Here is a 15,212-nt window from a genome sequence, read left to right on the forward strand (position 1 = left end):
CTGGAAGCAGTTGAGCAGGGATGGCATGAGCTATCTTACCAGTTCTCATTATTTATTGCTTTTTATTCTGACAGCTTAGTAGCCTCTGGCTGCTCTGCTGAGAACAGATGGGGTGGGACAAGAACGAAAGTGGGAGACCAGGGAGAAAAAGACCAGGCATCTCAGCAGGTTCTGGCTCCTTGTGGGTTTAGCTTTGGGATGGCATGAGTGGTGGGCAGGCCCAAACTTCTGGGGGAGGTTGACAGGACCCTCACCTGACCTGCACAAGCCTGAGGCTCCCATCCCTCACCAGAGGGGCCTATAGAGCTGAGGCAACCCCAGGCCAGAGACCTTATCCCCCAACAGGAGACTTCAGGATACCTCTCAAAAGGCACGGGCATCCTTGTGGGGTTTCACAGATGTCTCTATCTCAACACACCCTAACTACCAGGGGAGCTAGACCCAACCCCAGGATCAGGGCAACCCCAAGAGCAAAGGTCAGCTTCCTGGTTCCGGCTAAGAAGTCCATGGAAGCAGCCCAGACAGGGGCTGGCCCAGCCCTCTGCCACAGAAAACACCTTCTGTTTCCAGTTAGCAGGCGCATGTGAGCTGCTGCCTGGAGGGTCTGGGAGGACTAACTACACCGCTTCTCTGGCTGCAAGTTTCAGAGGCTTCTGAGGAGCCAATCCAGGAGCAGTTGTCACAGGAGGAAGATTCTGGGGGTTGAGTTGGGACTGGGGAGCAAAACCAGCATCTCCATTCCAACCTTGGGCAGGAGGGCATGTCTTTGGGGCGGATCTGGCTGCGCTCAGGATTTACGGGGCTCAATGCAGAGGTGGGGTGGGGCATCATAGTTCTTCTGGGAGATCTAGATGGTTCTAGAGAGAGCTGCCAGGGGAGGGCAGGGGGCAGGGCAAAGGTCTGGAAGAGGCCAGTTAAGCAGAGCATCTGTGGGGTGCATGTGCCCTCGGCCAGGCTTGAGACCAGGAGAGTGACAAGGACAGGCTAAACATGGGCCCCCAGCGCCCAGGGACGTCCATGGCTCTGAAGGCAGTCTTGATTCCAAAGCTGAGTCCAGGCACCCAATGGGAGGAGAACGGAGATAGACTGGGGCTGATGTCAGGATGCGTGGCGGAGTGACACTGCCCAGCGTGGGTTCTGGCTCCTGCAGGCCAGCCCCCCACCTACTGGGCACCCACTTGTGCCTGAAGGAGAAGCTCAAGGCCGAGAAAGGGAAGCTTCGGCAGAACACGACTTCCCTCTCCTGCCCAGGTTCCTTATCCCAGTGCTCAGATTTCTCATCAGTGGTAGGTCAGCGGGTGGGGGGCTGGCATTCCTGAAGCAAGAAGCGCTCCTAAGGTGAAAGAGGCTCACCTAAAGTGAAAGCACTCCTTAGCTTTGCTTTATAAATAGGTCCTCGGGAGAGTGCACTGGCAGCTCCCAACCAAGGAGGGGCTGGCATGAAAGCTTCCTAATGGCTTTGCCCCAGGCTCTCTGGCCTGGCTCCAATCCTATCTTGAGCTCGGCTGGGCCCTCAGGGGTCGGGAGTCCGGGGCAAAGCTTCTAAAAGACTTCCCCGGGGTGGCTAAGTAAGTGAGCCTAGGTTGCCAGGGCCTCCAGGCTAGGGTGAGCTGGAGCCCACCAGCCAATGGGACAAGGCCCCACACCAGGTGTGGCGCTCACAGGAAGTGGAAGGACACCCAGGACACCGGGCCGCCAACAGCCTGCCACTGCTGCCTTGGCAAAGTGGTTCCCTCAGCAGCCTGGGGTGGGTGGGGTGGAGCAGGGGTGCTCAGTAAGAAGGCCCGGGGGGATTTCTGGTCCCCTTAAATGGCCATACACCAATTAAGGCGGGAGCCATCAGGGGCCTATCTTGAGCAAATCATTTAGGAAAATGAGGTTAATGACAGGGAGCCAGGACAACAGGGCCCGTGTGAGTCACCATGCTCCCGCTCGCTCAGCGGGCTGGGTTTCCGGGATTCCGGGTAATCACAAACACCCATCCTCGAGCCTGTGCTGGCCCTGGTGGCAGCCTGGGTGATAGCAGAGAGGTGGCCTTAGAGTGCTGGCCTCCCTAGGTGGGGAGGGGCTGCCCTGAGTCCCCCTGCCTGCCCGCCCAAATCCCCGTTCACCACAGGCATGCTCATGGCGGGGGCCACAGGATCAGGAGTTCGTTAACTGTAGCCGTCTAGAATTCCAGAGCCAGAGGGACCGTGGGACCATCAGCCCATTGACACATGGACCAACTTCCAGGAAAGGGGCCTGACCTGTCACAAGTGTCACCCCAGACTGGTGGTGGTGGGGGTCATACCAACAGTCACACACTGACCACACTCTCGCTCTGTGCCAGTCGCTGCTCTGAACGCCTCATGTGCCTGAATACATAGGCATATAACCTCAGAGAGAGTCTACAAACTTGGGAAACTCATTCAAGACCACGGAGCTAGCAGGTGGCAGAGCCGTCGTCTGGAGTTGGGAGTCAGCGACCCCTGACTCCATTGCTCGACCTCTCAGCAGCCTGCTTGCACACAGCCCGCCACCACGGAGAAATCGCGAATCTGTGGCAAGCAGATCCTGGGACAGAGGGACAAGGGTGGTGCTGGGTGGGAGAATGGCAGAGTTTCTAGGTCAGGCTGGCTGGTGCCACTTGAGTCTCTGAAGGGACATGGTCAGAGCTCGTGGGGAGTGGAGACTCGGGAAAGAAAGGGTAGCAGGCTTGCCAGGGGTCAGGACAGGACTCAGCTGCTGCTGCTTTCTGGCTTGGTGGGCCGGCCCACCTGAGCTGCCCCCCGCAGTTTCTCTGGCAGAAGTACAGGTTCATCTTGAAACCCCAAGAATCTGGCAAAGGGTAGGTGGAGGGAATCACAATTTAAATCACCCATCACCAACACCTGTTCTTTTATTTCCCGTTAGGAAAATCAGGGCACGAGAGAAGGGGGTGGTGGGAATTGCCACTAGGATATACTTCTTTTTTTTTTAATTTTTTTTTTTTTAACGTTTATTTATTTTGGAGACAGAGAGAGAGCATGAGCGGGGGGAGGGCCAGAGAGAGAGGGAGACACAGAATCCGAAGCAGGCTCCAGGCTCTGAGCTGTCAGCACAGAGCCCAACGTGGGGCTCGAACTCACGGACTGCGAGATCATGACCTGAGCTGAAGTCAGACGCTTAACCGGCTGAGTCACCCGCCCCTAGGATATACTTCTTAACAAAAAACCCCTAACCTAATCTCACCTTCCTAGCAAAAAGAAAAAAAGAGAGAGAGAGAGAGAGAGAGAGAGAGAGAGAGAGGGAGAGATGCCTGCAATTTGGATTTTGGGGGACTGTTATCAAAATCTACAACCAGAAAATACGGTGGCTGAGCTGAGGCACTTGCATTTCCAGAAGGCAGAAACACCAGTGGGGCACTGGTAAGAGCCCCTACGACGGGGGAGCCGGTGGCAAGGGCTGGCAGGGAGACACCACCACAAGAAAGGCCCTGTCATGTGGCCCCCAACCTTGCCAAGCCACCTCAAGCCCACCTAGGCCTCATGCTCCTCCCTTGCTTGTGAGGGTCCCCACGGCCAAACAGCCCAGTGTTGCCCAGCTCAGGGTCCTGTAGCACCTTCATGGGCTGGGGGTGGGGGGTCAGAGCACCCTAGAATCTCCTGTCCCCTCTTCCTCAGGAAAAATCTGGGCCCCCTAGATCCTCACTGAGCAGTGAGGTCCCAACTCAGGCCCCACGTGAGCAATTTCAAGAAAGAACTCTTGGGGTTAGAACTTAGGCCCTTCATTGCTCTGCCTTATGTGTGTGACACACTGACCCTCGGGCTTGGAGGAGGTGGGTTCTCTGTGGTGTTTCAAAGACCAGTGCAGCTCTCCAAGAACCTTCTTCCCCCACATTCCGGGTCTGGCTGGTGGCTCCATCAAGGCAGGTGTGTGAGTGTGCAGGAAACCCCTCAGGAGGGCCCTGCCTGGGCCACTCCAGAGAAGTCCTCTCAGACAGCCCGTGGCTGCCTCAGTAGGGGAGAGCCCAGGCTGGGCTGCCTCAGAACACGGGGACATTGGCCTATAACGGGTGTGGTGAGGGGGGCTGATAAACTAGGGTGGGGCTTCCAGGGACAAACACTACACCATTGCCCCCAGGCCATTTCCCGAATCCCTAGCAGGCTCTCAATCTCCATTTTCCTCACAGAGAAAACTCAATCCTGGTGTAAACTGAAGGCAGGGAGATGGCAGCCTGGGCCCGGCCGGAGGGCAAGAGCTGCCATACAATGCCTGGAGACCTGGTTCCAGTCCTGCTGTCCCCAGTGAGAGGTGCCATCTGTGTCTCCCGAGATGACCTCACCCTGAGATGGCTGCTCAAATCACCAGAGCTCCAACACAGACCTCCAGCTTCACGACTGGAAGCTACAACAGGACAGCCAGCATGGTGGGGGTGGGGGGTGGGGTGGGTGGGTGCTGACAAACCTAGTCCCACAAGCTGCATCCTCTCTGAGCAGGTTCACTTAGGGTACCCAGACTCCCTAAAGGCCTTTACGGAGGGGGATCCCATGACCTCCCGAGGCAGCTGAGCACCTCACCTGCCAATTCAAACCAGCAGGCCCGCCCAACTCTTCTACACGCAGGGACACGTGGGAGGCCTCAGCAGATCCCTGGGGACCTTCAGAAGAGCCTGAGCCAGCAGCCTCCTCCCCACTTTCCCACTCACAGCTCATGGGGAGCGAGCCTCCCTCGTAAGCACCTGGAGGGGTGGTTACCACCACCACATAACACAAGAACCTGAGGCTCAGAGAGGTTATGTCGCCATGCGGAGGTTACACAGCTGTCTAAAGGCAGAATCTGTAGCCTGATCCTGGACTGCGGCTCTCTCTCCACACAGCCGGGGGAGGCAGCTTCCCCGTTCTCATCGTTTATCAGGGCTCAACACAGCCTGCCTCCTTGGCGGCCCAAGCTCCTAGGCATTCAGGCTCTGCTCCCACCTGGAAGCCGCAGAGGCTGGGAACCTCATTAGCTGCGTGGTACTAACAGCTCCCGAGAAGATCTAACACCCCCACCCCCCACCCCGGTCCCCCAGGGCAAGGCAGGTATGTTGAAGGATAAATACCTCCCTGGCTGGCTGGGTCCCAAGAAGCCAAATGCTGAAGGCATAGACAACACCGAGACATATGGCAAACACTGCCTGGCTCTCCCTGCAGGGATGCAGAGGAAGGCGCCTATGAGAACCCTCAGGAGTTAAGTGGAAATGCAGGTGCCTGAGTCTTCCAGGATCCAATCGAGGAAGCCAGCTGGGGGGCCGGCCAGGGGAGGTGAATGTCATGCGGGGACTCTGGCTGTCCTTGCTCCCCCAATACCCTGAGCTCCAGAGGTAACCTGGCAGGGGCTCTCCGAAGTCACCGCTCTCATTCTCCCTTTATGGGCCCTGGGGATGGAGGCACTGATAAGGTCTCACTCAGAACAAGCCACTTTTATGAGAAGCTCAATAAAGTCCATTTTAATTTCAGATTCCTTCACCTTCGTGCATACAGAGGAGGAAGCCACCAGGCCCCAGTGAACATGCGTGAGGCAGAAATCGAGGCCACTGCAAAGCTACCGCCTCCCCGCCTCGAGTGCTTGTTCCTGGATAAACCTCAGATGGACCCACATTGGGCCTTTTGTCAGATTTAGAGAAAACTCCTGGCTCCCCATCCAATGTGTAGTCCATTGCTATGGGTGGGAAGAGCCAGTCATATGACAGAAGGTTGGACAAACCCCAGGAAGGGGACTCTTCTGGAGGGGGCAGGGAAGCTGCGATCTTAGGGCTCATTGGGACTCCGAGGTAGAGGTAGCAAACATTTCCGGGTGACTCCTTCACATTAAACCAAACACAGTCCATTCTGCATGTGTTGGCCCTGCCCACAGGGGGCCGGCCTCCCACTGCCAGGTGGAGAGCCTCCAGGTGCAGACAGCAGGTGGAGGACAGAGATAGGGGCATAATCTCTGGGGCTCAGGGATGAATGTGATGCCCACAGAGCTGAATCCCTTTCATTTAAATAAATGAGTCCCCAAGTCCCACAGTACCAATCCCCGGTCTGCCACCCCCCCAAAATCGACCAAACTCTTGATTCTTGCTCCCCTGATCACGGTGTTGTTCTCTGCATGATTAGCTGCTGGTTCTCCAGACACTGTTTCAGCTTGTCCTCCGTCAGTGTCAACCGCTGCTCCAGGATGGAGACTGTCTGCAAAATAAATGGTGATCAGGCTTCAGGGTTGCCCTAGGGATCCCCCCAGCCATTCCTGCTCAGCTGCTCGGCCTACTGTCCTGTCAGGTCCCTGGCTCTGGTGGCGACTGGGACCGCTCTTGCTTTCATGTCTCTTCCTGGCTCTGGATGGCTGTTCTCTGATGCTTGCAGGCAGGGGGAGGACACAGTGAGGGAAGGTCGGCAGCAGGTCCCACAGCCCTGGGTCAGAATCCCTGGCCCTGGTGGTCTGGCACTTAGATTGGGGTCTGGAACAGAACCACTTCCTCATTTGGGCCAGGTTTCTATCCACAACCAACTGGAGACCATCACCCATCTCCATTCCAAAGGTAAGAAAACGACACCCCCAAATGAAGGCACCAAATTAGGGTCCTGCCTACACCTCAGGCTCTTCACCTCTATACCTGGAGGGACTTCCCAGACTGGGAGGTGAGCGACTGAGCGACCCCGAGCCTAGGAGGGCCTCTGCCTGTCCAAGTCCAGTGAGGACCATTGCAGGAATATGCCACCTGGAAATTTGGCCCTAACTCCACTTCCAAGCCCCCTTTTTCCTCTGTAATGGAAGGATAACGCCAAGCTCACAGGAGTCCTGGACACTATGGGTTTTGACTCAGGATGGCACCCAGCACTTCTTAGCTTGACCCATGTTGGCAATGCTTGTCATCATGTTGGCTTCCGGAGGCTGAGCCCTTGCTCCCTGGCCTCTCCTGCACACCCAGCACGACCTAGCTGTCTAGCCTGCCCATGCCCCCAGCTGCTGGGGCTGCATGCGCCTTATGGGCCAGGGCCAGCGTTGCAGACGTGGCTGCAAAAAACCTGCCCACCTCCTCTGGCTTTGGACAGAGTGCTGGCAGAGGGGCAGGTGCTATCTGAGAGCCGGTGTGCTCCCGGGCCTGCCCACCGGTCACACGGCCAACCCCAGCCATCGGCCAGCCTGACCCATGCTGGCCACTATGGCTGAGCTCACATTCCCCCCATTGAGAGCTGGGTGAGTGCCTGTGCGTGTCAGGCCCGCACCTGGCACTGGGTGAGTCTGCTGTGAGCAAGGCAGGCTCGGTTCCTGTGCGGTGCCGCCTACAGCCAGCAGAAAGGCTCAGATTAAGAAACAATACTTTCTATTAATTTTACCCATTTGTCTGTGGGCTTTCCCAAGAGGTTTTGCCACCTTCCCTGAGGCTCCACGGAGGCTGTGGGCCTTGGTCCAGTGAAAAGGAAACTTTCCCTTCATACATTTAATAAAACATTGAAACATTCTGGGAGGGAGTTTCCCCTCTAAGGCTGCTATAAATTCTCACAGCATCCCGCACGGACGTCAGCCGCTCACGGAGGCTGCTCCTCCTGGCGGCTGGCCCTTTCTAACTGAGCTGGCCTGGGCTGTAAGGGCTCTGAAAAGGTGCACTGCACCCTGAGAGGCAGGGCTGAGCTGAAAGAGAGTCACACTCCCCCTGTGCTGGCCAGAAGCCGTCGAGGGGTCTGTACCTCGTAAAAGTGGCGGCGGAAACAGCCCCTGGCTGGCCCAGAGCAGCATTCCTGGAAGTTTCCACAGGCTGCTGCAAAGCTTGTGCCGAGCCAAGCTCCAAAATCATTCTTCATCCAGACTTTTTCCGATGGTCCCGGACTCCAGGCCACAGTGGGGGAGCCCGCCTGCTTTTCCTCTTTGCCCACCCCCTCCCTGCCCCTTTAAACTTTTCACAGGGACCGAAGTTTCAAGTGTGGAGGCAGCGGGTGCTGGGCCAATGTCAATACCGGGGGTGCCACGCATTTCATGAGGCCTCCACTTAGTTCCATGGGGGGGCCCATACTTTAGCTCGGTAGAAATAGGGCCCTCCTGAAAGGAGGGTGCCAGCCCAATTTTGGGCCCTTCCTGGGGGAGCTTTGAGAGGGTGCTTTGTGGCATGTTGTAGACAAAAAGGCTTTCACAAGTCCACTACTCCTCAAACCTGCAGCTCCTTCCTCTCCCTGACGTTCTTCCACTTCCCCCCTTTTCTAGCTGAGAAAGACTCGGGAAGAGTCATCATCTCTGTCTTTTCTCTCTACTTCCTGTCTCCCCTGTGCCCCCGGCATACTCTGCCAAGATGCTGGGTGGCAGCCACCATCCAGGGATGAAGTCTACCAGGCTCTTCCAGCTCACATTTAATCCCACCCAACCCCTGTCTGAGCCAGAAGGATGGGCCAGGGAGAGGACGATTTTTTTGATTTCTGTATGTTAGAATGTTGTCTTGGTGTTCTCTGCTCCACAAGTTTTCCTGAATAATCCTACTCTAATAAAACACGAGACTTCATTTTCATGGAAAATGGTGTCTCTCATGATAAAGTAAAACCTAGAAATCCCAACGTCTAGTTTTGCTGATGTGCCTTCCCTCCACCACGGGAAGGGTCTCCACAGCAATGGAAAGGTTGCCAGTGGGGCATCTGAGGAGCAGAGGTCAAACACACTCAGGGCTGGAGGCACAGACAGCAGGAGGGCAGGTGGGCCACCTGTAGGGACAGTCCAGGCCACCATGGTGTCACCATATTCCCAGCTGCTGGGGCCTGTGGGAGGGAGGACGGGAAAGCATCTGGGACAGTGTGTGGGTGGGCGAGGGTATCCCCAGCAAGGGCTGGTTCCGGGACATATCACTTGGCCTTGTTCGCAGTGTGACCTCACCTGCCGGTTCAGAACACATGCCCACCCGCACCAAGTGTCAGGCACACAGCAAGCCTCAGTAAACACGTGCTGCCTCAGTGTCCAGAGGGCAGAGGCCGTAGCTCGTTTCTCCCGCTGTCCAGGGCCACGCCAAGCAGGCTGCTCGCCCTGCTCTGTGCACCGGGTCCTTCCACACGGCGTCTGCAGTGTGGCATGCCTGCCCCAGAGGCGGGGGGAGCACTACCGAGGCAAACAGCTCCGCAGTCTTCCTGACAGCCCCCCACTCCCGCCAACCTTCTCACCCTCCTTTCACTCAGGGCAAATGACAGCTGGCCTCACAAGCAGCCCCTGGGCCCTCATGGCCCCTCACCTTTCTCTGTCCAGAGGAGCAGGGGGTGAGAGAAAGTCCCCAAGGAGGTACAGGCTGGTTCTGGTGGCAAATGGCAATGAGAGAAGCAGCCCTGCTTGACCTGGGCATCTGTGGACCTCTGTCTTCTCAGCAGGGCAAAGGAAATGTGGAGAAAGGGCTGAGGAGGCCAGTGTTCTGGCTGCTAGGCAGACCTGTCTGGGTAAGGTGACCCATCTCCCAGGACTCCTGCATGGTGGAGTCCAAACTCCTCCAGAAAGGTCCCTCCTGCCTGCTGACCTTGGAGAAACCAGGCAACTCATTCCCTCTCCTTGGCCCTTGTGCCATCCGGGCAGCTTACCCTAGAGTCCCCTCCATAATTGAGGTGTGGAGCCCAGACTCCAGGGGAGACTGGTGGGAGGACCCGGGACAGGCCCTAGGGGCTCATCCTGATGCTTCTTGACACACTCTGCTCCAGGGGCTGCTCTCGGCAGCTCATGTTCATGGAGCGCTCGTGATCCTGCCGAGCCCTCTTCCACAATCCTTCAGCGTGGGAGCCTTCCACATGCTCATTTTTCAGATGAGGAAATCCATGCACAGTGATATTAAGCAACTTGCCTAGAGTCACACAGCTTATAAATGACAAACCAGGCCATGACCCACAGCGGCCTGGCTTCAGAGTTTGGGCGAAGGCACCGGGAGCTGCACCTTCGCTTTGTCCCCATCAAGCACGTATAAGGTGAGGCCTGGCCTAATTCCTCCCCGCTTGCTCCAGCCATGCCTGAGGGCCACTGGCTACGTAACCCCGGGAGGCCTGTGTGTCCCCCACCCAGTGCCCAAGCTTGAGCAGCCTGAGGAGGAACTCGTGGATCTCTGTTCTTACCCAGCAACAGTCACCTTCTGTCCTGTCCAGGCCACCTGGACACCTGGCTCCAGATTAAATGAGCAGAAGTAGTAAAAAGGGACACCCCCCAGAGTCACCTAGCAATCCCCTCACACCATCAGGCCACACTCAGAGACAGTTCCTAGGCCTCAGACGCCTCCAATCCCCTATAAAGCAGTCTCTTACCTCACTTAACATTTAGGTTTGGAATTATCATAAAAGTCATGATTTTGAGCTACAACAATATTATAGGGTTAAAGGGGACATCCCAACAAGAACCCTTTAATAGACACATGATGAGAAAGTACCCAAACGCCTGAATTTTAGACACTCTCTTTCACTGGAGTGCGGTGTCACTCAGCATAAGTGAGCAGTTCCCAAACACGCTGTGGGACTTGCCCTGGTCACTGCTGGGTGTCCCACCCCTCACAAGACGGGGCTCAACTAAGTAAGGCACCTCTCTCCCTGAACCATGGGGACAGGAAGCAGAATTCAGACCCCACACCTGGACACTGTCACCCTCGCCCAACACTGTCCACTTCCAAGGTCACGGCATTCACCTGCCAGCCATGGGGAAGCCTCATGGGACAAAGTCATAGGAGACTCGGAAATTTCATCTTCAAAGTCACCCCTGTCAGAGGGTCACTTGGGGGCTTGTTTCTGAACCACCTTCTGCTGCTGTTACCAGCAATTTCCAGAAAGTCACAGCCCTTGTCATGGGAAACAGTACCCTTAAAAACATTCCTGTTCGCTGTTGAACATACTCTGTTGTATCTTTAGACCGAGGCTTGGTGTACTTGGCCTGCTGTCTATTTTGGTAAGTAAGGTTTTACTGTCACGCCCATTTGTTTATGTTGTCTACGGCTGCTTTCTGGCTATGATGGCAGGTTGAATAATTGTGACAAGAGACCCTATGGCCCACAAAACCAGATATTTACCAACCCTTGCCTCAGACTGTCTTCACTCACTCATCCTCACTGAGCACCCCTGTGTTGGCCCGTGTCACCCAGGGTGACAACGGTGCACACAGACTCAGCTAGGCCTGCAGGGCGCACACCAGTTTGCAGAGGCAAGTACCAAGCAGTCGTACAGACCAGCAGGGTGTGCTGGGAAGAACAGAGGGGTTTGGCCTGGGGAAGTGGGCCTGGGAACGGTGCGGTGAGCAAAGGCTAAGGAAGAGTTCACCAGGCAAGTGGGGCAAGAAGGTGCTGGGGCCAAAGATCACAGAGCACGGAGCCCCGAGGTGGCAGGGAAGGTAACAAGCAGAGGGATGGATCAAAGGAGGCATGTCTGAGGGAGTGAGGAAGGGCCTTGTGGAGGCAAGAGATGGGGCCGGGGCCTTCGGGCCATGCTAGGTGGCGGCCTTGCCTTCAGCCTCAGAGCAGAGGACAGGGCTGGTGGTCCTGGGCCGAGTGGGGAGCAGACCCTTCTGGCCGCCATAGGGGGATGTTGCGCACACGGCTGTGGTTAGGTGTGTTGGAGGCCCAACCAGATACCAACGAAGTATGATCCCCCACCACGTGGGGGTAAGTCAGAGGCAGATGGGAGAAGGGACCATTCCCTGAGGCCCCAAACATAGGACAGAACACAGGACAGGGGCAGAGAATGGGCTCCAGACAGGACGGGTTAAGTGTGAGGGCCCTCCGCCTCTGAGTGGGCTGGGCAGGAGGCCTGAGCCAGTAACAGGGCTATTTTGCATTCTGACACTATCGTCCCTGCTGGGGGCAGAGTGGGGGAGGAAGAGGTAGGGAGAGCAGAGGAACAAGCCCCTGGACACCAGACAGAATCTGGGGCGGGATGATACCAGTGACACTGCTGAAGCCCACTGGAAAGTAGCCTAGCCCCTCAGTGGGTGACAAGGAAGGGACAGCCAACGCAGGGAACCTGTCAGGGAGAGTGCTGGAGGCACAGCGGACCAAAACCAAGAGCATGAGTGAGGCTGGCTCAGGCTGGGGGTGGGGCAGCATTCCCAGCCTGACTTGGCTGCCTGAGCTCTCCAGAGGAATATCCTCTGGGAGAGGCTGAACAAGGGCATCTTATTCAAATCCTCATCTTCCTGCCTAGGGGAGAACAGACGCTGTGATCTGTCCCCTGTCAAGGCAACATTAACAGGGCAAGTGGCTTCTCTCACTCACAGTTCAAGATGTGTAAGACGGTTCATGTAACACCCTGAAGGGCCTTCTGAGTGGGGTCTAAAAATAACCAATTTTAAAGCGACAGGCTTGTTTTTTTAGTCCCCTAGGAACTGTAGTGATGCCCAAAGAAGTTGTGCCAAAATGCCAGTCTTCAGCCACACGTCTGGCACCCAGGGCCCCCAGCTCCAAGCGGGAGACGACACAACACGAGGGACATCTAGACAGCCATCGTGGCTCTGGACCTCGCTGCCTTGGATATCTTTTCCCTAATGGCATCAAAGTATCAGATGCCTGCCCATGGCTGCAGGGCTCTGGGAGCTGGAAGAGTTGAGCCCAGCTCCCACACTGGCCCCCTGCCCACCGATGGCCCAAACTGGCCAGTCCAGGTGCCCTGCGTGGGGCAGAGCCTGGGGGCGTGTATCTCCACTGACTTCTGAGGTGCCCAAGGGGAGAGCCTCCACTCCTGATGTGTGACAGGGACTTAGGCATCTGAAGAGTGTTGCCAGAGGCCAAAGAGCATCTACAGGGCCTCTGCCTGACTGTGCTGCCTGAGAGGGCTGGGAGCCATGATGCTCCCACGGGCTCTGTGCGGGCGTCACATGGAGGCGGCGAGAGTCCAGTGCTCCCTGAGAGCATAATCCCCACCCTTGGAAGTAGAAGTGGTGCAACAAAGCAGAAGAAGGGCTGCTTTGCCACCCAGCACGTGGAGGCCCCGCTCGCTCCCTTCATGGAGCTCTTCATGCTCCTCTCATGGCCGCTCTCTCCCTGCCAGTTCCATCACGCTTTCCCTGGGCTTGGTGGGCTTTTCCTTTGTCCCTTCTTTCTCCAGTGGACTGCCTACTTCCCAGCCCCCCTCTTCCTATGGTATGACCTCCCCTTCTTTCAGCCCTGCTGGCCTCTTTTTTCTCCCCAGACTGGTTTCCTCTTGAGGCAGGCTTGTCCTGCATTTTTTTTCCTCAGCTCTTTCCCCTAGTCCTCATTTCTACCTCGTTTCTTTTTGTTTTAGTTTTTAAAAAATGTTTTATTTATTTTTGAGAGAGAAAGAGAGAGATGGAGTATGAGCAGGGGAGGGGCAGAGAGAGAGGGAGACACAGAATCTGAAGCAGGCTCCAGGCTCCGAGCCATCAGCACAGAGCCCGACGTGGGGCTCAAACCCACGAACTGTGAGATCATGACCTGAGCCAAAGTCAGATGCTTAACCGACTGAGCCACCCAGGTGCCCCTCTACCTCCTTTTTAGGTCTCTTTTTCATCCCCTTTACACTTGTGTTTGGAGAGAAGGCAAGAAGAAAAGGAGCAGGATATGTTCAGAGAGTTAGCTCCAAGTGAAGCCCAGGCCCCTGAGATGGCTCACCTACTCTGGGGCTGATATACCTGGGAAGAAGAGCTCTGACTCGGACTGGGGCCTGGGAGGCCTCTGTGAGGAGACAACAACCCGAGACAGGCTAAAGGAAATGTGTTCCAAACACAAGGTATAGTAGGTGCAAAGGCCCTGAGGCACAGAAGAATATGGCATTGTTGAGGAGGTTAGTGCTGTTGGTTTGGAGTGGTTGAACAGGGAAGAGAGTGTGGTGGCCACAAGGAAGGTGGAGGAGGGACCCTAGGGCCCTTGGCCAAAAAGGGACAGGAACAGGGAAGCCTCCACCCTGGCACTGCCTTATCACACTCACAGGTCTGAGCAAGTACAGCCAGGAAGATGGGGCTCCTGCACGCCTGTGGTCAGTTTTCAGAACTGGTTCTAGAGTGAGTTTGGGAGAAGAGGCTCAGCCCGGGAACTGACTACGGCCACCAGGTGCCACAGTCGGAGGTGAAACGGAAGGGGGTGAACTGGCACTTCAGAATACCAAGGGCAGACCTCATGAGCCAGGGGCCTTCCAGCAGCTGCTCCTCCTCCCAGAGCACTGCTGCTACTACGACCTTTGCTGAAAGCGTCTCTCCTGTACAGCCCACGAGCAAATGTAGCAGGAAGACTGGAGCCATAACTTCCACAAAGACCTGAGGGGCCACAGCACACCAACAGGGCCCTCCTGACCACCTCATCCATCCCCACACATTTGTCAGGTCCGCCACATGCAGCAGACAAGAGACCGGCTTGGAGGGGCTTCCAGGCACTGGCGTGGCCGCAGCACTGGTCCTGTCTGGGCTGGCTTTTGGGGAAGCTGCTCAACCATGACTGACAGTGAGTAACATTTTGGAGGAAAGGAGAAAGACAGAAGGTAACCAGCCAGCCTTTCTGTGTGCATTTCTCAGATATTTGGCCAGTTCCTTCTGGAATGCTGCTGCACGTGCAGACCTCGCTCCAGGCCTCCCCACAGCACTCCCCACCCCATCCGGCTCCGGCACAGCCCTTCTATCTATCCCAGGGCCCCCGACCCCAGCCAGGGGACTTCTCCATGTACGCTTTCTGCTCTGAGCAGAGCCCTAGCCCTCTTAGGTGGTTTCTATGGTCAGAATCCCCTCCTGGGCCTCCCTGGAACATGGCCCAGAGGTGGACAGGGTGGCTGGGCCAGAGAGCAAACATCCAGCCACAGGCGCCCTCGAGCTCTCTGCCAGGCTGGGGGCACCGCAGCGAGGAGAACTAAAATGGGCAGCAGTGTAGCAGGAAGCTGGGACACTGGGCCACCTGTGTCTGAAGGGGGCCTGGGGGGCAGCGAGGCGAGAGGGTTAAGCAATTGGGGTGGGGGTTGCTGCCCAAGCAGGCGTGCGGCAGGGCTGCAGTGTGGGGGGAAAGTCAGGCAGAGAGACGTCAAGTATGCGGGGCCAAGTATGTGGGGCCGGGAGAGGGCGGTGGGGGTGGTGAGCACAGCAGGGCGCCAGAGCAGGGGGGCACCGCAGGAAGGGCTGATGGCATGTAGGAAACCAATCGCATGACTAGACCGTGCTGTTCTCAACTCTTCTGGCTGCCGAGTCGGGCTGGGCAGCATCCTCACATCAGGGCTCTGCCTCACGAGTGTCCTCACCAGACCCAGGTAGGCTACTCCTGCCCCAGGGCTCCCAACATGAGATGGGTGCCCTAGGCCCCTCTCGGT

At 56.7% G+C, this 15,212-nt stretch overlaps 1 protein-coding gene across 2 annotated transcripts in view; it reads right to left on the minus strand.

The window, feature by feature from the left end:
- Positions 1–5,220: 5,220 nt before the first annotated feature.
- POC1A (POC1 centriolar protein A) overlaps positions 5,221–15,212 on the minus strand; it is a 75,546-nt gene continuing 65,554 nt past the window's right edge. Inside the window, exon 11 of one of the 2 annotated variants that reach the window (XM_047095683.1) lies at positions 5,221–6,173. In XM_047095683.1, the coding sequence (XP_046951639.1) occupies positions 6,075–6,173 (99 nt within the window). In that variant the 3' untranslated portion in view covers positions 5,221–6,074. The remainder of the gene's footprint in view (positions 6,174–15,212) is intronic. The other variant, XM_047095684.1, reaches the window with a different exon arrangement.

The sequence above is a fragment of the Lynx rufus genome, unplaced genomic scaffold (genome assembly GCF_022079265.1).
Source record: "Lynx rufus isolate CCGP_SWC_20201006 ecotype Redwood Valley unplaced genomic scaffold, mLynRuf1.p SCAF_4, whole genome shotgun sequence".
Classification (NCBI taxonomy): domain Eukaryota; kingdom Metazoa; phylum Chordata; class Mammalia; order Carnivora; family Felidae; genus Lynx; species Lynx rufus.